Consider the following 25,148-nt stretch of genomic DNA (forward strand, 5'->3'; position numbering starts at 1 on the left):
AAAGATTTTTAAGAAGCTTCTGATGGTGGTTTTTAAAGTAATTGCTGAATCAAGGAGGTTTTTTTTCTTCTTTTTAAATGCATTTACTTTATGGAGGGCCAAACCTACAAAATAGATTTGTATATTAATATAATTTTCTCTTATTTTCCTTTTTCTGGCGATGAAATCATTTATAATGACTGAAGAGTTGCGAGTTGAAGAAATGAGCAGTAAATGCAAAATAAGCTCGTCTCATGGACAGAACTCGGGAAACTAAGCAGAATAAGCTGTAGTCAGTAAGTTTGAGTCTCATGTCTTTTCAAAGACTTGATGTCGTGAACTCCACTGATCTTTTCCATTGCTGAGAGCTTAAACTGATTAAAGCTATAAAGATAACGATATTAGCGATAATATCGCCTGTTTATACCAAAAGCGCACGCTCGTCTGCCGCTTTCAATTCTCCAGCTCGTTACAGCAGGATGGATTCTGATTGGCTGTCAATGTTTTTATCGTTCATCAGCTGGAAAAAATTATTCTGGAAGTGATTCCATCGATATCGTTTCTATGTGCCTTTATCATTATAGCTGTGGTGTGGACTCTGCTATCCTTTAATATTGAGAACGATTTTTAGAACTATATCTTTATCGTTGTCTTTATAGTTATCGTTCTATTTAATGTGGTTATTAACCGTTCTTCTGTATATTTGTGAGCATCACTTAGTGTTGTGCACTAGCTTCAGATACTACTTTTTTAATTTATTTTTTTAGTCCAGACAAATTAAATTAAGAATATTAGCATGCATTTGATTAATCTCTTAATTTTACAATTCTGATCAATAATCAGACAGTTTCATCACTGGGTTTCCTTTGAAGGGATTCTCAAAACTTTTAATGCAAATTCTGCAGCCATATTGAACTTTACACGGGTGAATTTGAAACCACATACTAACCTTACTATTTCTGCCATATGAAGTTATGGTAAACATTAGGAGTTGTAGGTGCCATAGTATTAGAAAACATTTGGCGGAAAGTGCCCAGATGATCCACTACTTCCAGTGGTTCTCGAGTGTGTATCCACTGGACACTACTATCCCAGGAGCCACTGGAGAGAAGTCCTTATATTAAAAAAGACAGACATTCTTTTAAGTAAGTATTTAAAAAAACAAAAAAACACTGTTCCTTAAATGGTTTAATTGGTGGTTAAATTGCTTTACTATTCTCTGGAATAATGACTCACTTGTTGATGGTCCAAACCATGTAAATTTGAATATATTATTTGCATCCAACTCACAAATGATTCTATGTATTTTTAGCCTAACTAGGCTGAATTAATGTCAATGCATGTCACCTTGTCTACACTGTAGACACTTGTTAACCAATTTAATGAGCTAAAGTTAAAGAGATCGAAATAGAAGTTTTATTTGTCTTTACCAGTATTTGGCAATTTGGTAGAATTTTATGTTGGCTGCTATGAAGTCTTTTTTTGTTTGTTTGTCAGCATTAAATTGAATCACATTTAACGTTACATCCTGTTTTGATGTTACAGGGACTGATGAACACCCATAAGTTTGTCTGGTGGAAAGTTGCCAATAAAGGCCTATTCACCAGGAAACACAGCACTCCCATTAAAGAGATTGAGTGAGTATACAAGAGAAATAGACCTTTTTTCACATGTCTGGGTTTCTCATCAGCGGAAGTCGTCATAGTTGGGTAAACTTCAACTTCAGTTCATCTATTTATTTCGTTGCAACATACAAGCATATCACATAGGACAACAAAACACACAATACAAAAAACACACTCAATTTCCTTCCTAAAAAGTTTTACCTGAAATTTAAAAACTTTACAGCAGAGGGGATAAATGAAAAATAAAGATTTATTTAACTAATAGGGGTTCTATACCGAATGCCAGAAGGGAGAGGTGAAACTCATGATACACAGGGTGGGAATCATCTAACAAAATGCTCTGGGCTTTACCCAAAACCCGTCTTTGATATAACTGGGCCATAGGCATCTACATTAAATGATCTTAGTTTCCACAAACGGTACAATCTCTGCTGCCCCCTCTTACACAAAACATTAGTATTTGGTGAAAAGGACCTTTTATTATCCTAGACAGTACACAAATACTTATACTGTTCAACACTCTCAATACCCACTCCATTAATGCTTGTTTGCTTATACTGAATAGAGTTAAAGTCAAGTCATCTCCTTGAACGCTTAAAGCGTTCTGACACCAAATAGTGAAATCATCAACCACAGGAGAGTCCTCCTCACTCAATAGGCTAACTGTTACAGAATCACCAGCACATTTTATAAAACTACTCTTACAGTCGTTTGTGTACAAGATAAATAACAAAGGAGAGAGGACACATCCTTGTGGTGCCCCAGTAGATGACAGCAGCCATTCAGAAAAACAGGCATTCACTTTAACTCTGTGTTCTCTGCGCAAGGAAATCTAAAATCATCCTACGAGACTAAAATCCAACCCAAAGTCATTAATGGGCTTCTCAACTAAAATATGTGGCTGAATGGTATTGAGAGCGGATGCAAAATCAAAAAGTAATTTAACAAATGTTTTCGGTTTATCCAAATGCTGAAGTACTAAGTGTAAGAGTCACTACTGCATCGCTTAGACCTATATGCAAATCAAAGGGGGCCTAGAGAATTCTGTGTCCTTTGCATAATTTCTTGCTTTACTAATTTTCCAAAGCATTTCATAACTAAAGATGTGAGCGCCACAGATCTAAAATAATCTAATGTCTATGTTATGCTCTCTTGGCACTGGAATCACTGTAGACTACGGATGGTGGTGGAAAAAATTGGGGGCGAGTAGAAAAAATTCAGGGTGGGAGGAAAAAATGTTTTTCAAATTTTTGTTCTCTGGCGAAACCAGTTGAGTTCGGACAAACATTTCCTGTTTACTTCACAGCTTGCAGTGGTTCATACAGCTCTGTGCGTTCACAATGTAGCATTTCATAGTTTTATTTTGAACTTGGACTCAAGTGTAAAGAAATACAGTCAGTGCTTAGTTCAAGGCACTGTTTTGGACATTTGAATACTAATTATGAGCTCAGCTAATGGAAACACCAATCACCATTATGGTGACTTCAAATGAAACAAACATTAGATTTAAACACCTGTTAATTCTCAATAAGAAATTCTGTAGACCTCTAACAGAAATAAAGTGAGTCTGGTTAGTAATAAGTGAAGCTGGTAATGCTGTTTGTGGAGTTGTTTAATCCTCCTCTGCTGAGATCTTCAGAGATTTAATGTCTTTTATCTTCAGCTGATTTCATCTAAGGCTGTGAGTAGTTCTTGAGTTTCTGTTTGTCTCTCTTCTTCAGTGATTTTGCTTGTTAACAAGGCACCCTCAGATTCCAGATTTTCAAATAGGATAGGACAATATTTGGCTGAGATACAACTAACAAACCGTACATCAATGGAAAGATTATTTATTAAGCTTTCAGAAATTATTTATAATTTAAAAATCTCAATTTCACAAAACTGACACTTATGACTGGTTTTGTGCTCCAGGGTCACATTTGATTTCGTATATAATAATGCAGAGAGGTGAATGCATACAGAAGGCAAGATCCACCATTCCTGTGAACAGCATTGCATCTCTGTCGACAGGTTCATGTGCACTGGAGGATCAGAGGAAAACACCGCAAATGACTCGTGAAGGTTTGGTTGAGGAAATGGAAGACATATTTCTATCCGCACACTTAAGGCAACATAATGAGTGTAATTCCTTGCAGGGGATTCTGGAGGAGCTCTCTTTCTACGTAAGAGGATGCCAGATTTCCAAGTGAGTGCTTTGGAGTTTATTTTCAAAATTTTCTTGCCTTACTAAAGACCAAAACAATCTATTTTTAATCTTTAAAATAAGCTGCATTTACTAAAGAGGCGAAATTATGGAAAGTAATAAGACATGTTTTTAAAGAATCTTTATTTTTGGCAGGAAGTAGGACATTTCTAGGGTGAATTTCCATTTCATGCTGACTTTAATCATCACCAGGATATTTTGACAAAATGTGGAGCAGAAAAGAGTTGACTGGTTAATGCACACGTGTGAAATGGGATAATGCTAATTGAACTGCAAAATATCTTGTGACTGCACATCACAACAGGCGGCATCAATTTCAACATTTAATTGACTGTAAGAAGACCAGGTTTGATCACTATTCGTTTACTTGAAATTCTCACACACACTGCCACTGCGTGAGTGGTTACATTTTTGGTTTGTAGAAGACGCTACAAATTTAAAGTTGTTAAAATGACGATTATAAGGATATTTAAGGGCCTCAGATAACGACACAATTTCCCTTATCTTTGTAGGAGATATGATTTGTCTTGCCTTTTTAGGTCACTTTTTTGTTACAAAATGTTTTTGTGTGTGTGTGCACCATAGCACACAGAATTTCTGATTTTGGCGTGTTTTTTAATGTAATAGTTGACATCTAATCTTGAAAAGAGGTCCACATACTATATATGATGTAGAGGTAAAAACTGAAACAGGAGGCCTTGATTGGTTCATTTTTTTTTTTATCCAATCACTTTTGAAAGTCTTGGTTCTATGATAAATGAATATGTATAACAAGAAGAGTCTAATAACTGTGTATCTGACCAATAAACTTGGAAGAAGTAGGAGATGTGATGCATAGCATTGTGTGTCTCGTTCTTCCCATGGGGTTCTTACAACTCTTCTTATTCCCATACTACTTACAGTATGCAGTATGCATGTATCAAGTATACATGTCTTCTGTATGTATAGAACACCTGAATGATACTAAATTTGCAACGTGAGCACACTGTACTGGGGACTTCATCCCACAATGCAATGGTCTTAATTTGGGTCATCCATTTTGCATCTTTTATTTACTCAGTGGATGTCTGAATCATTATTTTGTGTAGTTTGTTTCACTGACAAATATTGCTGGTTACACTTTATTTTAAGGTGTCCTTGTTACAGTGTAATTATGCAGTTAAGTTCGGAGTAATGTTAATTAACTACATGCACTTATGGTTAGGATTCGGGTTTGGCTTAGGGTTACTTGCATGTAATTATGCATAATTAATTGTTATTATAATAGTAAGTACATGCAACCTGTAACAAGGACACCTTAAAATAAAGTGTTACCATATTGCTGCATTTTTTAAATGTAGCTGCATGTAGAAAAAAAATTAAGGAATTAGCAAATTAGTCTGGAATGAATTAAATATTGTTAACTGATTGATTTTATTTATTTATTTATTTAGCAAAAACCTAAGGAACAAATCAGTAAATTAGCTGAATACTGAACACAACAGGATCGTGCAGTCGCTGTAATTTTGATTTTAGCTAAAGTGCAGGAGGGTATAGAGATGTCCATATGCAAGACTGTGCTGATGCCTACTGTAAAAAACACACTTACCGTCAACCTTTAAAGCATCTGAACACTTTTATGATGAGCACTGATGTTAAATAAAATGACATTTCTATTAGACTCACATTTAAAACGATCATCTGGCTTGGAGAAGAACGTATAATGTTAAATCCCAAAAGTACATTCAAATGTATGTGCTCTGTAAAAACAAACACTCCTGATTTCACTGGAGGCTTTTCATTACAGCAGAGCAGCTAACCAGTACAATTCATTCTGTTGCAGTAGATATTAACCCTGAACATACCACTGGGGGAACGGCTGTGTCTTATTGCACCACTTTTATGGACCATCATGATTTTCTGCATGATTTCCCCTTTTTTGGTGGGTTGAAATATGATCCAGACCTTTCTTGACCGTTTCCGTGAGATTTTTTCTTAAAACCAATTCTGCAATACAGCAGAATTGAATATGTTTAAAGGGATAGTTCACCCAAAAATGAAAATTCTGTCATTAATTATTCACCCTCATGTTGTTCCAAACCTGTAAGACCTTCGTTTATATTCGGAACACAAGTTAAGATATTTTTGATGGAATCCGAGAGCTTTCTGACCCTGCATAGACAGCAATGCAACTGAAATGTTCCCAGGTCCAGAAACGTAGCAAAGACATCAGTAAAATAGTCCATGTGAAATTAGGGGTTCAACCATAATTTTACGAAGCTATGAGAATACTTTTTGTGCGCAAAGAAAACAATAATTTATTCAACAATTCTTGTCCCAGAGTTACCGTTTTTGGCCATTTTGGAGAGTACCATAGAACATAATCAACGTAATGAGCGTTGTTTACGTTTAGCATGCACACGCTTTATCCTGAACATAAACAACGCTGATTACGTTCTGGGGTACTCTCCAAAATGGCCGAAGACGGTAACTCGGGGACAAGAATTGTTGAATAAATTATTATTGTTTTCTTTGCGCACAAAAAGTATTCTCATAGCTTCGTAAAATTATGGTTATACCCCTGATGTCACAAACTATTTTACTGATGTCCCAGCCCCAGCAATTCGTACATATTTTACGAGGTGGCTAATTCGTACGACCTCACTCGTACAAATTCATCCAACTTTTTGCTAAATCGTACGTATTTTACAAATTGCACAATTCGTATGAATTTGTACGAATGACCTACACCTAACCCCGCCCCTAAACCTACCCGTCACTGGGGTCTAGACAAATCGTATAAAATCGTACGAGTGAGGTCATACAAATTTGTAGGAATTAGCCACCTCGTTAAATACATACGAATTGGTCGTGAGATAGCGTTGGATGTCCTTGCTACGATTCTGAACCTTGCTGTCTACGGAGGGTCAGAGAGCTCTCGGATTCCATCAAAAATATCTTAACTTGTGTTCCGAAGATGAACGAAGGTCTCACGGGTTTGGAACGACATGAGGGTGAGTAATTAATGACAGGATTTTCCTTTAAGCAAGCGGTCTGTCTGCTGAAGGTGCTACTGAGCCACGCTGTGGTCCAACAGCTGCTCTGGTGGCACAATAATTTTGAGCGCGTGATCCAGGGCCACTGCTGTAAGACCCCAGACGCGATGTTTAGGGCTGTGAAACACCGGGAGTGTGTACCCGTAACGATCTCCAGTGCGGAAGTGTGTGTAGCCTCTGTTTTGGGGTTGACATAAATGCTCAAGCGTCAGGGTAAATATCTCTTCCACCTGTCAGAGGAAGAAACACAGTGTTACTCAACTCTTATCTGAGGACAAACAGACCACCATGATCACGAAGATCTGAATAGATCGTGATGGGATGTAAACTGTGCTGTACCTCACTTGGATTAGGTCGAAAAGAGAGCACCTTCAGTGGTCCGAGATTAGCTATTACAGGCGCAATCATCATTCCAGACTGAAAATTAGGAAAACAACATACATTCAACTGGAGAATTACACTGATTTTCACTTCAGAAATGCACTTGAATAGAGTCAAATGAGCATTCGTACTCCTAAAAACATGAGCATAGCATGTATTCATTTCCATCTTGTTACATCGGTATGAGCTTTAAAGTCGCAATGAAGCAAATTATGAGACAACGGATTAGAGACAAATGTAGGGCGGGACTTGGTTCTTTGCATTAGTGGGGGTGACGCTCAAAAGTGTATGCAGATGAGCGTGAGCTTGCAGTTGAGGGTAACACATTACAAGTAACTCGAGTTACGTAATCAGATTACTTTTTTCAAGTAACTACTAAAGTAATGCATTACTTTTATAATTTACATGAAAATATCTGTTACTTTTTCAAATAAGTAACGCCAGTTACTTTGTTTCCATGTGTTGAGTGACAGCTCTGGTGTTCCCATGGTGACAGAAATCAGGAGTAAGTGCAGAGCGTTGTGTGTGAACATGATCTTACTGTAGTTCTAGACTAAATATCAACATGTGTTTACTCATCTCACTGCACACAAACACATTCAGTGTTCCTCTAAATAAATAAAAACAGTCAATACAAACTCAGAATATGATGCAAACCTGCAATAATATTATCCTATTATGTATTTAATCCCATTTTATTAACCAGTGTCTTTGCTGCTGACCTTAGATGATCCAATTCAACCATACTAATAAGCAAAAATGACTCTAGGTAAACAGCAGCACAGCTGAAAGGTTTGTTTGAGCTGCATTCTCTACTGTACAGACGTGAATTTACATTTCAGCCTGAGGCTCATCCGGTGTGAGAGGGCTTTTACATTTGCCAAAAATAGTATTTAGCATTTGCCTGAAACGATCACATCAAAAACAAACAAGCAAGCCCAGCCAGATGAGAAAAAGTAACGCGAAAGTAATGCAACACATTACTTTCCATAAAAGTAACTGAGTAACGCAATATTGTAATGCATTACTTTTAAAAGTAACTCTCCCCAATACTGGTCACTTTACGATCAATGACGATTTACAAATACTACTTTCCAGCAGCGCAGCCATGTTTTGTTGAAACATACTTTAAATAAGTACATGAAAGCAGATCTGCGCAAGCTCAATTTTATACATCTAAAATGAGTCCGAGCGCATTGCATTCATAGCACTGCAGAACGAGGTGCTATAGCAAGAATTAGCGTAAATGTCTTCTTTTATGATCAGTTTTCTCTTTCACGTTAACTAGTGTCATGGCATAATAACCCACCTGAATAATAACATATGATTTCATGTTAGAACACACCTGTCAACCCTCCCGTTTCCCCCCGGATTCTCCCGTATTTTACCATTCTATCCCGCTATCATCCCATTTAAATACTTTTTTTTTAATAAAAAAAAATCCCACTGGGCGTATTTTATATGTTTGCTACATTCGCTTCCGGTAAAACTCCCGTAATGTGTACGGGCCAAACCTCATTATGTGAATAATCACAACAACAAATTCCAAGGTTGTCCAGTTGCCAGATCTTGTATGAAAAGCATCTTTCTCACATGATCGACGCATACAAATTTCAACCCATTTGTCCCCTCAACTTGGCAACCTACAGCCCAGTGATGCTATTGATATGTGCGCAGGTAGTACCACGGGAAGGAAACTGATCACTGGTAGAAATGGGAGAAGACGACTCACGTGGTGCTCCAGTGAAAAAAAATTAATGTAAATGTATTTAATTGATTAAATATGAGCGCTGCAAGTTTCAAAGTCAGGTGCTGCTGCTTTGTTTACTGTGGTTACCGGGGAAACTGCTATATTCCTGGCGAAAAGCGCCACCTGCTGGCAGAGAATGAATGTGCATTTTTCAATAAGCCCTTCTGCTCTTTGTTTAGACCAAAGCCAAAATAGACCCTTATTTTTACGCAGAAAGCACGCAGTTGTAAATGTGAACAGGTGGATCGACAAGAAGATAATGAATTATAAAACTCTAAAGATATAGTCTACACGAAGATATATTTATGTTACTAAATGAATATAATTGTTTGATAATAATTTTTTTAATTAATATAAAAATAAAATAAAATAATATAAAAATTGTTACTTTTGACCCCGCCCCCCATTTCCCGTATTTTGGTACCCAAACGTTGACAGGTATGTGTTAGAAGCATCTGGATGTAACTCTATTGCCCCCTTGAACACGGAGTTTTATTACCGCCAGACCAATGCAAGAGAGCACATGAAGTTTGTTCAGTCAGAATACAAGCTCTAGGGCCCTATGATTTCCGTGATGCGGAAAACTCACACGGAATCGCAATATCCAGTTATAAAACCGAATTTACAGTTTAACGCAGAATGTTTGGATGAATTAATCAAAAGTAGGTAATTAAACTTGAATCGAATCGCTATATAGACTGGTATATGTGAATATTAAGTCACAAAAAGACTATTTAAATATAAATCCTGCATGTTCCGTGTGTCTCTGTGTGAATAAATGACGTTTGGTGTTGTTGTGTGACCCTCGGGGGGATTTCAGCTTTGGCTGTCTCATTTCACTATTTCATTTGAGTAAAATAGCGTCATAACATATACACACACAGAAGTGTAAAGGTGTACACGGCAACCCGTCAAAATAAAAGTTCGGTTTAACTTTAAGATATTGTGCCAGAAATATATTACTATTATTTAGTAGAATGTCTACTACTGCTAGTACTGTTGAAAAATTTATAAAAGTTTATTAAGGAATAATCACACAATATTAATTCTAATGTTTTAATTTCAAAAGTACATCTCCTTTATTTGCCAAAAAAAGTTTAAAAAATAAATTAAATGAATGATTCAGGACTTCATTCGATAACCAAAATACACAACACAGAATTTCTGAGGGGGGAAAAAAACATTTCATGAGGCTATTTTAAGAGTAAATAAAAGTTGTTTTATGCATTCAAATAATTAGAAATTAAAAAACAATAAAACATAAGGTGAGAAGAAAAAAACAAAACATTTCATAGGGCCCTAAACATGTAATTTTTGTTAAACATAAACAAATTGATGTTAAATTGTATATGTTTCATGATTTTAATTAATTAGACATGCTTTTTGATACCCGTCAAAATAAAAGTTCGGTTTAACTTTAAGATATTGTGCCAGAAATATATTACTATTATTTAGTAGAATGTCTACTACTGCTAGTACTGTTGAAAAATTTATAAAAGTTTATTAAGGAATAATCACACAATATTAATTCTAATGTTTTAATTTCAAAAGTACATCTCCTTTATTTGCCAAAAAAAGTTTAAAAAATAAATTAAATGAATGATTCAGGACTTCATTTGATAACCAAAATACACAACAGAATTTCTGAGGGGGGAAAAAAACATTTCATGAGGTTATTTTAAGAGTAAATAAAAGTTGTTTTATGCATTCAAATAATTAGAAATTAAAAAACAATAAAACATAAGGTGAGAAGAAAAAAACAAAACATTTCATAGGGCCCTAAACATGTAATTTTTGTTAAACATAAACAAATTGATGTTAAATTGTATATGTTTCATGATTTTAATTAATTAGACATGCTTTTTGATGAATACATTTTAATTAAACCATTAAAAAGGAGTCACTGAACGGGGAAAAAAAATGGAATCCAGAAAAAAAAAATCAGAATTTGGAAAAAATAAAACGGATTCCATAGGGCCCTAAAGTACACAACGGACTCTCACACTCGTGTCTGCATTCACTTACTCGAGTAAAGTATGTTTCCAGCCGAACACCTCATAGATTTGAAATACTCAACATCACACACAAACAGAAAGTGCACACTGACCGTGTCACGCAGCGGTTTCAGCACACCCCACACTTTATCCTCAGTGATGTGGATTCCCAGCTCCTCGCGCGCTTCTCTGAGAGCCGTGTCGACTACAGTCCTGTCAGACGGGTCCTTCTTTCCCCCTGCGAAACTAGCACAACAGGGATGAGAAGGGCATTCAGATGAGCTTTTACCCTGCTTTAGCGCCGGACGTGATGCATACCTGACATCTCCTTTGTGTCTGCCCTTCAGTTTGGCGGATCTGAGGGTGAAGAGCAGCGCGGGATCCCCGCTCACGGCACACAGACACACCAGCACCGCGGCCCAGCTCGTCCCTTCCCGAGCGTACAGAGCAGCGTTGGCCTGCAGCGAGCGTCTGCAGCGAGCCTCGTTCCCTGCAGACAAACACTCGTCCATCACAGTCCGCTGCGGGGCTTTTCTGTGCAGCCCGCGAGTCTGGACTGCAGCTTTACAAAGGCCGATGTTAGACAACCCACGGAAGATGCTCGCGCTATTTGTGCTGCGTTTTAAGGCAGTGCTGCTTTCAGGAGAATTCTGGCACTTGCTTCGATTAGAGGGGCTTTGTGAGGTGTGTGAAAACAGCAAGAAAGCATTTGGTATGTGTAGCCAGTTCATACAGCCATAATTCATGTGTGTTAACAGAAAACGAGTGCCAGTGCATATCCGTATGCTGGCCGGTGGACATACATGTTTGGAAGAGTCCAGCACATCAGAGAATGCTCTAGACACGGTGCTGGAGCAGAAGCGCTGCATATCATCTCGTCTCGAAGAAGAAGAGCCTGGTTCATGAGCGTCTCTGAGCAACGACACCAGTCTGAGCTGATTTAAGCAAGTCTTGCTGTGCGGAGTCCTAAACATCCTGTAAACACACAGCTCAACATTAACAAAGCGGATTCTGCTGGGTTTATCTGTACTAAGATGCTAGCTGGATTCAAGCTGACAAAACCAAACCAATCCATTCAGGCTGATGCTGATCCTGAGCTCTTGATTATCTATCAAGCACATGCACAAAACATACTCTTGCGACAGAGTGAGCACAATTCAATCCACTCTTTTGCTGTAGATTAAGAATTGTTTTAAGGAAAAATATATAATAATAAAATGTAATAAAAAGCAAGTTAAAATCTAACATGAACTGAGACAGAAACGTTGTGGCAGCTGAGATCCAAATATTTCAGAATGACATTGGTTTCGTATAAGTGACATTCAACTTTATAATAAAGCTTTAGTTCAATAAATAACGAACACGAGAGAAACATAAAGTGGGGCGAAACAACAGCAATGACATTAACGCCTCGTTATCACATATTAACATCAAATTGTTGAGGAAAAACTAATCACTAAGTTACTCATAACTCCAAGTGATCAGCCATTTATTCTTTTAAATACACGTGGAAACATCATTCTTCCACAGCGTAATTGTAATCTACAGTTTTAAGCTGCATAAGTCACAATAAAACATTTTTAAAAGGAGGCAGTTTACGACTCACCTTAAAATAACTAAATCAGCACGGTGACGTTCGCCGGATGTTGTGACGGAAGCAGCTTCTTCTTCGGTGTGTGTTTGAATCTTCAACAGCCGCATGGCGCCACCTACTGGACAAACACAACACTGCAATACACACAAACAGCGGGTAAGTGAACAAATTAATTTATTACATTAACACTTCACGGTATGTTTGGTTTATTAGCCACACAATTGAATGTGATTCAAATTGATTTAATTTAGAACATGAAACATTTATTCATTCATACACTATAAAACATTTAATCATACGCGTATCATGTTTTATTTGTAATTAATTACTGTTGTTCTATTTTAATAGCTGTTAAAGCCTCTTGTTCACACATTTATTTTTCATTTCAAGAGTCAGGGGGCCTCTGAGTTTTGAATCGTCATTCGATTCGAATCGACTCATCAAAAGGAACCGGATCTCAAAGAACGATTCGTTGCGATTCAGTCGCCTCGCTGCGTTCAGAAATGCGTTTGTTTGATCAGTGATCACTGATATTCTGAGTTTACACACAGACAGCTGAATTCTGCCTCACGACGTGCAAGTAAGTACATTTTAGTGATAGTGTCTGTTGATCTTTAGCCTAACAGTGAAGCTACACACTTGCAAACAGATTGTGTTTTCAGAATCTGGCCTCTGGTTGAATTGGTCAGGAACCAAAATCTAAAAGGGCATTAAGATATATTTAATAATTTTTGGGTTACAGGGATGCAAACTTTGGAGACAGGGAAAAAAAAATCATGAAATGTGCTTTTTTCCCCATTTTTGAACATTCACCATTGGCATATAATGCAACAAAAATAGCTAAAGATAACAAATTTTACTGACAGACCTACTAATCTCTGTGTAAAATTAACATCATGATGCTTTTTGATCAAAACATTTGATTCAAATCTCAGGTGAAAATTGTAATTTTGACTCTCCTCTATTACTCAGTGAATATACATCAATGGCATTTAATAGTTTGGCGTTCATCACTATACACATTTATCTTTCTTAAGAAAAAAAAAATAGCAAAATCAAAAATATAAGCAGAGAAGTTTCTAAAATTTGGTTGATTTGACATGGAATGACCCCCCCCCCCCAAAAAAAAAACACCTGAAGAATCAATTGGATATTATAATCAATATTTTATTTATGTAGACCGCTACGAACGAACGTCGCGTAATAGAAATGATTTGGTGGCCATTGATTTCTATAGATGTTTACTGACTACTTGTTTCTTGTGTTTTTATGCTTTGAACAAAACAAGGACATGTCAACAAAGTGACTAACTAACTTTGTAGCATGCTATGAAGGCATTATAAGTCTAGAAACTAGCATCCATCCTGGGTTTTCACCCTCTTATAAACTCCACAAACATCAGTTTGTTGTCTCAGAGCCATCACAAACTCACACGGAGCATTCCTTAGTAGTTTGTTTGCAAGTAAAGATGTCAGGGTTAGTCAAATGTTGACTGGCATAATCAAAAGGTAATCTAGTGCAAATCTAAAACATACACGTCACATCCACATGACCTTTACCTGATAATGCTTTAAAGCAGGAAGAAGGAAATAGTCTTTAAAAAAACATAAACATTGCATGACATCATTGTCTTCCATCACGTGCAACATGAACATATCTATAACATCTTGAAAACCTGTATGAGCGTGCTCCTGCTGATTAGACCATCATGAAATGATAATGAAGTACATGAAAACATTCATATTTTTGTATTAAATCATGACATAATTTGTTACAAATATTTTAATATTTTCCTTGCAATATTTTCATTTGTTGTAATGGGACTAGAGCGTGACAACGGAGATAAGATCCAATTGCGAGCTTTATTGTACAGATCGTGGTCAAGACAGACAGGGTCGAACATCAACAAACAATACTATCCAAGGCAGGACAAAGAGTAATCCAAAAACAGGCAATGGTCAGGGCAGGCATCGAACAATCACAAAAACAAGGAAACAGTCCAAGGTCAAAAACACAGGCAAGGTAAAGATGGAAAACGCTCAGTAGTTTCCGTTAACAGTAGAACAAGACTTCTCGATGTGAGTGTGATTGTGTGTGCCCTTTATAGTCCTCCTGATTGGAGTCAGGTGTGTCGGTAATCAGTTCCTAGGCAGAAGGTGTTATGGGAAATGGAGTCCATGAAACACTGGAAAAGGTCCGGGATGGAGTGCCCTCGAGAACAGCGGTTCTCAATTCCAGTCCTCGCGTACCCCCGCTCTGCACATTTTGTATGTTTCTCTTATTGCTTCAGACGTTTGTTATATTTGACTGTAAGTGCCCTGCGAAGTGGACATCACCGGATATTCCTCCATGATTCCAGTTTGAAGGGAGCGTATATGTTCCAGACAAAGGGCATTTAAGTGTGCGGAGACGTGAATTTAAATTGTATTTATTTACAGAGGTAAATTATGTCCCACTTCACGCTTCTCTAGTAAGTTTTGTATGTGTGTGAAGACGCTGCAGGCAGCGGCGCAGCGCAGTGCGCATGGGCACTCCAGCTGGACATCGTGACACTTGTAATGGCAATAAAGTTAAAGGAGACGTATTATGCCCCTTTTTACAATATGTAATATAAGTCTCTGGTGTCCCCAGACAACCTGGAAAAGTCAGATTTTCATGATGTCACCTTTAAAGTTATATAATAATAAAAACGTGCAAAAATGATTATTTTTAGCCCTCTTTCTGAAATGATCTGTTTTAATGCGTGGCTCCTCTAAGGCTTGTCAGTCAACAGCCACTGTCTGCTGCTTCATCTTTAAACTCAAGTTTCTCTGCAGTCTCTCCATTACACCGTTCCTAGTTTACAACGCAATCTGCACCAGGCTTCAGTAGATTAGGATTTGCCCTGCAGTAAATCATCAGCTTCAGTCTCTGCCCCAAAGACATCACAATCTTTGCCAAAATGGCCTGATACTCCAAACTGGTTTTTCCCATTGCTAGGATCAAACATTTGGGCTTCTTCTTCAACGTCCTCAAAGGTTTTCTGGTGCAACACATTTTAAACCTATGAATAAGGCCAGCTGTGTCTCTAGGAAATTTGAGTGTCTGCACAGACTAATTTACTAAAAAGTTTATTCTCTATAGCTTTTGTGAGAGCACTTTTGACGTGGCCATATTTGCTATACTTAACTTCAGCACATTCTAAATGTATGTAAGCGTAACAGCTCAAGCGCATTGATTTTTGCTATAGTATATCATTTCAAAGGCTTGCTTGTGTTTTTATACCATTCTGTAACCTACCACACAAATAAGTGACTTAAAAACAGCAATGTTTAATAGAGGTTGAATAATTATGACACAGCTGTATTACACTAACTAAATAAAAATAAAATCCTATAACTGCAATTTTTTAAATTGTGTGTGTGTGTGTATACACTGCTGTTCAAAAGTTTGGGATCAGTAAGATTTTTTGTTTTTTATCAGTTTCTTATGCTAATCAAGGCTGTATTTATTTGATCAAAAATACTGAAAGAAACATAATATTGTGAAATATTATTACAATTTCTAATATTGGTTTCCTATAATAAGCACAACTGTTTCTAGAACTGATAATAAATCAGCATATTGTACTGATTTCTGAAGATCATGTGACACTGAAGACTGGAGTAATGATGCTGGAAATACAGCTGCTCATCACAGAAATAAATTACATTTTAAAGTCTATTAAAAGAGAAAACTGTTATTTTAAATTGCAATAATATTTCACAAAATTCGTTTTTTTCGTTTTTGTATTTATAGGTACAAAATTAGTTTTTGTATTTTTGATCAAATAGATGCATCCTTGATGAGCAGAAGAAACTTTTTTGAAAAACATAAAATCTTACTGATCCCAAACTTTAGAACAGCAGTGTGTATATATTGTATTAGTGAGCTCTCTTTCTCTTACTAATAATGTTTTATAATACTATTTATGGTAAATGTATACACACATGGCATTTTCGACAAAAACATTACATATTACTGACTGATATGCAGTTTCAAGTTGGACGTGGAAAGGTGGTTCCTAAAATATTACAAGGGGATGCACTAATGTCGTAACTTCATAACTACCATGTTAACGAAATACTTATGTAACCTTTCAATACTTACAGACGTCACAAGGGGAATGTTAACAACATAATAGCAACGTTTATACAACATTATCAGAACCTTTCATGACTTAACACATCAAGCCTTTTTACAACATTGCATTTCAAACCCCCGATCCCTGACCGGATACACGGGTTTTTCAGCCTGCCTTACATTTTATTCTAGCTGTGTCATGGAAAATGTGTGTAGCACTTCAGAGAACTTGTACTACTAGTTTTAACCACACCCGTTCTGGTTTAAAAGGAAATGTGAAAAGCCGTCGCCTGTGCTTTTGCAGAAACCCTGGATAGTTCATTTACCTGTCTTCAACATCATGGCTACGACAGACTGGGCTCTGGAGGCGTTTGCTTGCCCCATATGCTTGGACATCCTTAAGGACCCTGCTACCCTTCCCTGTGGACACAGTTACTGTCTGCTCTGTATCCAGAAGCACTGGGATCAGACAGCAAAGAAAGGCTCCTATGAATGTCCTCAATGCAGACAGCATTTCAAACCAAGACCCGTCCTAGCCAGAAGCAACGTGCTTATGGAAGCTCTGGAGAAGCTGAGGCTGAGTGGGCAGGACGGCCCGGACTCATCTGTCTCTGAGAGTCCAGAAGCGCTCTCCTCTTCCGATCCGGTGGGATCCTCAGGAGCTCCTGGGTCCCAGACCGGACTGTATCCCTCTCTGCCCTCCAGCTCTCCGCAGCTCTGCCCGCTCCATCAGCAGGTGCTGGAACTGTACTGCTGTGAGGACAAACAGTGCATCTGTGACGAGTGCAGCTTTCTCGAACACAAAGGCCATCGGGTGGTGCGTCCAGATGAAGAACGACAAAAGATTCAGGTATCCAACTGCATCATGTTTGGGTAAATCTCACAAAACCTGTCAAGAATGTTGTTTCGCCCCAAAATGTAAAAAAGAAAGAAATAATGTGTATTCTCACAAAATCATCCCAGACAGGGTGACCAGGGGCCATATACACAGCCGCTATGCTAAAGGGGTCATCGGATGCCCATTTTCCACAAGTTGATATGATTCTTTAGGGTCTTAATGGAAAGTCTATAACATACTTAGGGTAAAAAGGGTGTTGTTTTACACTACCATTGAGAAATTTTAACCAGTCAAAAACAGCTCTGTTCACAGCGACTCGTTTCGGTGCATGTCCCTTTAAATGCTAATGAGCTCTGCTGACCCCGCCCCTCTCTTCCGTGGGGTGACAAGCCGTACTCATGAGAAATTCTTAACTTTAGCCGCATTCGTTGTGAAACTTGCTAACTAGCACATTATTAGGAAAGGTGATTCATAAAAGAACCTTATGCTCACTTCTTCTGTAGGTAAGGCTGGATCACGAATGATTTGTGCAAACATAGATGCATTTAGGTAGATCGGGGACGCATTCCCTTCAGAAAAAAACGTAATCCACTGCATCTTCAGCGGCTCAGATGTCGGGAGTAAATGACGACTGCTATGTTCATTATTACATCCAACAACAGAACACCTCAATAGCTTAAGAGTTATTCTGCTCCGGCGTTGAAACAATGTCGGACTGATGACAGCTCACTCAGGGCAGGTCTAAGGTAAAACGTCAGTGTCAGTCAACAATCGTGGGAGGGGCCTGGGTCTGTGTGACGTCACACAGCCAAGAATCTGAGATCGGCTTGATTTGAGAAAGGGGATATTATTTGTAGGGATTAAAAAAAAAAACACTGGGTGGATTTTTAACATTATAGGGTGTATGTGTACAAACACTGCCAACACTTTGTTCATTTATTTTCAAACAACATGTAAAAGTGAATTTTGCATCCGATGACCCCTTTAAGAACCTTAAAGGGTTAGTTCACCCAAAAAATTTAAATTACCCCATTATTTACTCATCCTCAAGGCATCCTAGGTGTATATGACTTTCTTTTTTCAGACGAATCCAATTGGAGTTATATTTAAAAACGTCCTGGCTCTTCCAAGCTTTATAATGACAGTGAATGGGTGTTATTTTTCAACAGTCCAAAAGAAGTCCAATAAAGCACATCCATCCATAATAAAAAGTGCCTCACATGGGGGGGGATTATATAAAGTGAATAAAGGCCTCCTGTAGCGATTCAAGTTCGGTTTATTTCTAGATCACATTTAAAAACGGCCACAGGCCAACCAAAGTGCTGTACAATAAGTACAATACAAGTACAGAGAGAAGAAAAAAAAAAAACCCAATAAGAGACAATAAAACTGGATAAAACTTTTTTTGGTTAAAAATGATCCAAAATCAATTTTTGAGCAAGTACATAACCAGCCAGTGTTCAAACCTATCGGTTTACTTTAGCTCGATTCACAACGGTAAGCTTATAATAAAGTTTTCGTTTTCGAATAAAGAATTCGTACTGAGAAGTGGCTACAGAAAAAAAGAGACTGCAGGCCATTGCTAAAACAAGAATAAATATCGGCAGGGCTTTTGAAAGGTGGCGTGAGCTCCGTGTTTTGAAGGGTTTTAAAACGGATGCAGAGATGGCTTTTTTTCTGCTGGACAGGTAAGACATTTCAATGGTTCATTGGGTAATTACTAATTAGGTAACAGTAGCACACTTGTTCGCTTAATACAGTTATGGAGTTTCATATGTTGTGATTTATTCTCGTCTTGCTATGTTCATTATGATAAAAGATTTATTTCAAAGAGAACGAGTTGTAAGGACCTTTAATTTGCTTTTTGGGTTACAAAAAATTTTTTTTATATTCGAATGGTATGACAATTACAGATTAGACTGTACAGAAATTGAAGTCTACAGGTAACGCCGTCCCGGAGCACAAACCACGCTAGGAAGATAATTCCGCAAACAGCTGCAATTGCAGGTTTTCAAACAGAGATGGCGACAAAGAGGCAAAACTTACGGACTGCAGCTTTAAGGATTTATAGACCAGTAATAAGATTTTATATTAAATTCTATACTGAACAGGCAGCCAATGTAGAGATCTCAGAAGGGGCGTAACATGATAAATTTTTTTACATCCCTTCAGGAATCTAGCTGCTGCATTTTGAACTACTTGTAAACGGGAAATTTGAGTCTTCGAAACACCATAATATAGAGAGTTGCAGTAATCCAGCTGAGATGTAATGAAGGTGTGGATAGCGACCTCTAAAGTGGCTTTAGAAAGAAAGGTTTTAATTTTAGAAAGAGAGTGAAGATAGAAAAAACTAGAGCCTACTACAGAGCTTATTTGTTTGTCAAATTTCAAGCCGTTGTCAATTTCTACACTCAGATTCCGCACTTGAGAAGAAATAGCAAAATTTAAGGACTCAAGGTTAAGTTTGTTTTGTGTTTTAGTTTCAGAGGGGCCAAAAACAATAACTTCCGATTTATCTGAATTCAGAAAAAGGAAATTTTTTGAACGCTATGATTTGACGTCGTCTAGGCACGTGATGAACTATTAAGAGCACGCTTATTTTTCGTGGTCACAGGCAGATAGATTTGCATATCGTCAGCGTAACAGTGGACCCCAAGGGAAGTAGATAGAGAGAAAAAAAAATAGGTGCTAAAACAGATCCCTGAGGAACACCACAAGTTAAATTGCCTAAAGAGGTAGTGAAGTTTCCTATTTTAACTGAGAAAGTTCGGTTTGTTAGGAAAGATTTAAACCAATTTAAAACGGTCCCCCCCCAGACCCACATAAGACTCCATGCGAGAGATGAGAATTTCATGATCAACAGTGTCGATCGAAGGCTGAGGACAGGTCAAGCATAACTAATAAAATTATAAAATGACAGAATCACCAAAATCAGTAGCCATTAGAATATCATTAAGAACTCTTACAAGGGCAGTTTCAGTACTATGCAGTGATTTAAAACCCGATTAAAATGTCGCATAGATGTGATTATTAGTTAGAAATGACTGAAGTTGTAAAAACACAATTTTTTCCATAATCTCAGAAATTAAAGGTAGAACAGATACAGGCCGGAAATTTGCTAGAATAGAAGCATCCAGTGAAGGTTTCTGTAGCACTAGGGTGACTGTGGAAATTTTTAAACTATCAGGGATAAACCCTGATTGCAGACATTTATTGAGCAGAGATACAAGCCCTGGTCCTACAATGTCAATTATTTGCTTCAAATAGCGAGGGTGTATAATATCATCCATGTGTTTTTACAGGGCCGCTGCTGGCCAAATGTCATTCTTAGAATTTTTTTGACACACTTAAGACTAAAACATCTGTGATGTGAGAATGGGATGTACTGCAATAAATGAAACCTAGTCAACTGGAGCACATTCAGCAATCGACACGCTCCTGACAATGACAAAAAGCGTGCTTGAAGAAAGATATGGAGAACAGCATTTATGTAGGCATTCATTACATTTCTCTTAAAGAGGCGGTGATGTTTAGTTTTTGAATGAAAAGACTTGATGTACAACTATTGTATTTTGAAATTAAAGCTATAATGCCTTTGAGAAGTTTGTCTGTCTGGATTAGATGCGTGTTACAAAACCGTGATATCCACTGAAGATGCTGGTAAATGGAAATATTTAGTGGCCTCCCAAACTATCAAACATCAGTTTCAAAAATATAGAAGTTGGAAATTTAATTAATTGGTTATTGATGACTGATATGCAGTAACAGTTTTGATTAGTTTATTAAAAGTTGCATTGGACACATTAATTATGGGAATGAAAGTAACCCCTAAACTATTTACTGCTGATTGCGTCTTCAAATAAGACTGGCCAAAGACTGTTTTGTGTTTTTGCTGTGCGAAAGTCTTGGACCGTTGTACTTTGACATTGTATGTCTTTATACAGCAAGAGCTGAGGAAAGTGAGTGATCGGATACAGGGGAGCATTGCAGACAGAGAAAAGCTTATTCAGAGTCTTCCTCAGGTTTCCCAAGCACACAAGGTAATAATCACATAGGAAATATTTAGCCTTTGTGTCTCAGTGATGGAATGGTTTGTTAAGACATGAGTTTGTCGCTCACAGAGCTCAGTGCAGCAGCTGCTGGTGGACAGTCAGGCGGTGTTTGCGGCTGTGTCTAGGAGCGTTGAGCTCAGTCACTCTCAGGTGCTCGAGCTTCTTCAGACGCACCAGAAATCAGCCAGCAGCCGCGTCGAGGCCCAAACCTACAGCCTCCAGCAGGAGATCGTCAGCCTGAACCAGAAACAAGAGGAGCTGAGGAGACTGGACAGCATGCAGGACCCCATCACCTTTCTGAATGTAAGTGATGATTCGGCTTTAATAATGGCAGGCGTATAACATCAGTCTTTGCAAACAGATGGTAGTGTATGAAAACACTTTAAAATCGCTACATTTATAAATAAATGCCCACTTTTTTTTTTCTCTGTGTCTGTAATTTTTGTGTAGAGACAAACTTTAACAAATATATGTGACCCTGGAGCACAAAACCAGTTATAAGGGTCAGTTTTTGGAAATTGAGATTTATGCATCAGCTGAAAGTTGAATAGATAATATTTCCATTGATGTATGGTTTGTTAGGATAGGACAATATTTGGCTGAGATACAACTATTTGAAAATCTGGAATCTGAGGGAGCAAAAAAATCTAAATATTGAGAAAATCATCTTTAAAGTTGTTCAAATGAAGTTCTTAGCAATGCATATTACTAATCAAAAATTAAGTTTTGATATATTTACGGTAGGACATTTACAAAATATCTTCATGGAACATGATCTTTACTTAATATCCTAATGATTTTTGTCATAAAAGAAAAATGGATAATTTTGACCCATACAATGTATTGTTGGCTATTGCTACAAATATACCCCAGCGACTTAACACTGCTTTTGTGCTCCAGGGTCACAAATATATTTGGGTCAAAGACGAGATGTCACGTTTTGGTGTCCGCATCAAATTAAATTGACAAAAGTGATTTTATATGCACAGAAAGCATAATGCAAGTCAAGTGTCTACCTTTATTTTTCAAATAACTTGTGAAAATAAAATGTCAAAATATGGGTAAAATAATGATTGTTATTCAGTGCAACTGATGTATTTGTATAAAAATGAAACACTTATTCTGACTATTTTAAATGAATAAAAACAAAAGCTGACAAATGGGTTAAACCTAGTGGATTGAAGGATAGTGGCAAAGATTTAAAATGACAATTCATTAGTATTTTGGGGGCTTTAATGTCAACTAATGATTCTGGTTCTAAATATGACAAGATTTATTGCTATATAAATACTGTTACACTGAATGACATTTTAGTGGGTGTCTTCAGTAAATCATTGTAAAAATGTACGATAATCATTATTTTTTGATCAGACAAAAGTCTAATTAAACACAACACATTCTAATGCGCGGAAATTAAATCATATAATGAGTTATTTGGTTGATGTCACCTTGGGTATATCATTTGTTTAAACAAACATTTGTATAAATGACAAGTAATAGGGAAAGGTTGTAAGATTGTACTGAATCTCACTCGTATCTTCTGCAGACATTCATGGCCGTGGATACTATGGATCAGGCTGAAAATGCAGCGATGGAGATCTGGAGTCCAGAGTCTGTGATATCTGGGGTCAGACTGTGTCTGGACGCTTACAGACAGACCGCGCTAAATCTGACCAAAACCAACCTGGCCAGCATCTTTAGAGTGGGTGAGTGTGCTTCAACTGGACTATATCTTATCATATGTGATCCTGGAGCACAAAACCAGTCATAAGAGTCAATTTATGGAAATGTACATTTATACAGCATCTGAAAGCAGAATAAATAGCTTTCCATTGGTGTATGGTTTGTTAGGATAGGACAATATTTGGCTGAGATACAACTATTTGAAAATCTGGAATCTGAGGGTGCAAAAAAATCTAAATATTGAGAAAATCATCTTTAAAGTTGTCCAAATGAAGTTCTTAGCAATGCATATTACTAATCAAAAATTAAGTTTTGATATATTTACGGTAGGAGATTGTTAGAAAACACTCTCTGTCTTGAGAATGTTCCAAATATGCCTCACCCCTCCTTTTATTTTTTTTTATAATGGATCATACGTAAAGGCTTTAAGTAAAGTGTTACCATAAATTGCAATGAATAAATGCATTGATTTTATTAATAATTAGAATAAATAATTCTTAAGCTGAATATTTAATAATACTAACTGTATGCTGTTTGTGGTTGTCGAGCAACATAACAGATGTTTATTTATTATGTCACATGTACATTTGCATTTTACAATAGCAGAATTTAGTTTTATTGTTGTTTTATGTTCTCTGCATACTGTAATGTACATTATCTATGCAGCTGAAGTCTCTACAGTGCAGTGTAAATAAAAGCAATGCTTTATTTGACATCACAGTCAAGTTTCAGATAAATGTGGTTGTAAATTTGACTTTTACAAATAATAAGCCAATGTATTAGTGCTGTAAAGATCAGCAAGCATGCCTTTTGACCGTGTCATGTCATGCTGCAGTCAATGATGCAGCAGCACAAGTACATTCCTCCGGTCAGTCGTGTGATGGAGGTCTCGTCTCCAGCGATCCACAGCCGCCCTCACAAAACACAGGCAAGCACAGAGTTTGTCATTACTGCATTGTTAGTGTACAAGGAATTTGTCTTGCTTGATTGTAAACTGTTTTCCTCTCAGTTACAGAAGTGAAGTCGGAGTCCGTGAAACCAGATGCTAAACCCAAAGTCCGAGCTTCCTCTACTGCAACACAAGAACATCACAAGAAACAAGCGTGTCCCTCTGCCAATCCAGGTAAATCATCTCCACTTCATTTCACTTCATCGCCCTAAAATATGCATGTATTACACACCGTTTTTGGATGCGTGAAACGTGACTTAGACATGTTTTCATGAGATTCACCCATTATGTTAAATTATGTCATAAGGGTCAATTTTTTTGAAACTGAGATTTATGCATCATCTGAAAGCTGAATAAATAATCTTTCCATTGATGTATGGTTTGTTAGGATAGGACAATATTTGGCCGAGATACAACTATTTGAAAATCTGGAATCTGAGGGTGCAAAAAAATCAAAATATTGAGAAAATCATCTTTAAAGTTGTTCAAATGAAGTTCTTAGCAATGCATATTACTAATCAAAAATTAAGTTTTGATATACAGTGCCTTGCGAAAGTGCCTTGTTTTGTTATGTTGCTGCCTTGTGTTAAACTGCTTTAAATTACCTTTTTTCCACATTAATCTACACTCCATACACCATAATGGTAATACGAAAAAAACAAAAAAAAACAGGTTTTTAACATCTTTGCAAATTTATTAAAAATAAAAAATTATTCCATTGCATTCTATCTGGGACAGTTGAAATTTAGCTGAGTAGCATTCATATTGCTTGTAGATGTAACTACACTTCGAGTGAAGTTCACCTGTGGCAAATTCAATTGAATGGGTATGATTTGGAAAGGCACACACGTCTTAATAAAAGGTCTAACAGCTGATAATGCATATCAGAGCAAAAACCAAGCCCTGAGGTCAAAAGAACTGCCTGTAGAGCTCAGAAACAGGTTTGTGTCAAGCCACACATCTG

The 25,148-nt window shown here is 37.2% G+C and overlaps 2 protein-coding genes and 1 long non-coding RNA gene across 5 annotated transcripts in view; 2 read left to right on the forward strand and 1 right to left on the reverse strand.

Annotated features, from left to right (window-relative positions):
* Positions 1 to 1,284: 1,284 nt before the first annotated feature.
* LOC107750123 (uncharacterized) lies at positions 1,285 to 4,932 on the forward strand. The gene is made up of 3 exons (XR_001641116.1): positions 1,285 to 1,616; positions 3,615 to 3,789; positions 3,943 to 4,932. It is a non-coding gene; the product is annotated as an uncharacterized LOC107750123 (long non-coding RNA).
* Positions 4,933 to 6,763: 1,831 nt separating this feature from the next.
* Positions 6,764 to 12,668, reverse strand: LOC107750109 (uncharacterized). Its single transcript, XM_016565375.1, has 5 exons — positions 12,574 to 12,668; positions 11,286 to 11,942; positions 11,081 to 11,213; positions 7,182 to 7,259; positions 6,764 to 7,072 (listed from the first exon to the last, which is right to left on the reverse strand). The coding sequence occupies exons 1-5, from the start codon at positions 12,666 to 12,668 to the stop codon at positions 6,857 to 6,859; spliced, it is 1,179 nt and encodes a 392-aa protein (XP_016420861.1). The 3' UTR covers positions 6,764 to 6,856.
* A 352-nt stretch (positions 12,669 to 13,020) lies between these two features.
* ftr86 (finTRIM family, member 86) overlaps positions 13,021 to 25,148 on the forward strand; it is a 15,295-nt gene continuing 3,167 nt past the window's right edge. Inside the window, exons 1-7 of one of the 3 annotated variants that reach the window (XM_016565353.1) lie at positions 13,021 to 13,141; positions 16,933 to 17,512; positions 21,445 to 21,540; positions 21,622 to 21,855; positions 23,099 to 23,258; positions 24,071 to 24,163; positions 24,245 to 24,358. In XM_016565353.1, the coding sequence (XP_016420839.1) occupies positions 17,003 to 17,512; positions 21,445 to 21,540; positions 21,622 to 21,855; positions 23,099 to 23,258; positions 24,071 to 24,163; positions 24,245 to 24,358 (1,207 nt within the window). In that variant the 5' untranslated portion in view covers positions 13,021 to 13,141; positions 16,933 to 17,002. The remainder of the gene's footprint in view (positions 13,142 to 16,932; positions 17,513 to 21,444; positions 21,541 to 21,621; positions 21,856 to 23,098; positions 23,259 to 24,070; positions 24,164 to 24,244; positions 24,359 to 25,148) is intronic. The other 2 variants (XM_016565351.1, XM_016565354.1) reach the window with 2 other exon arrangements.

The sequence above is a fragment of the Sinocyclocheilus rhinocerous genome, unplaced genomic scaffold, assembly GCF_001515625.1.
Source record: "Sinocyclocheilus rhinocerous isolate Xijiao unplaced genomic scaffold, SAMN03320098_v1.1 scaffold722, whole genome shotgun sequence".
Taxonomy (NCBI): domain Eukaryota; kingdom Metazoa; phylum Chordata; class Actinopteri; order Cypriniformes; family Cyprinidae; genus Sinocyclocheilus; species Sinocyclocheilus rhinocerous.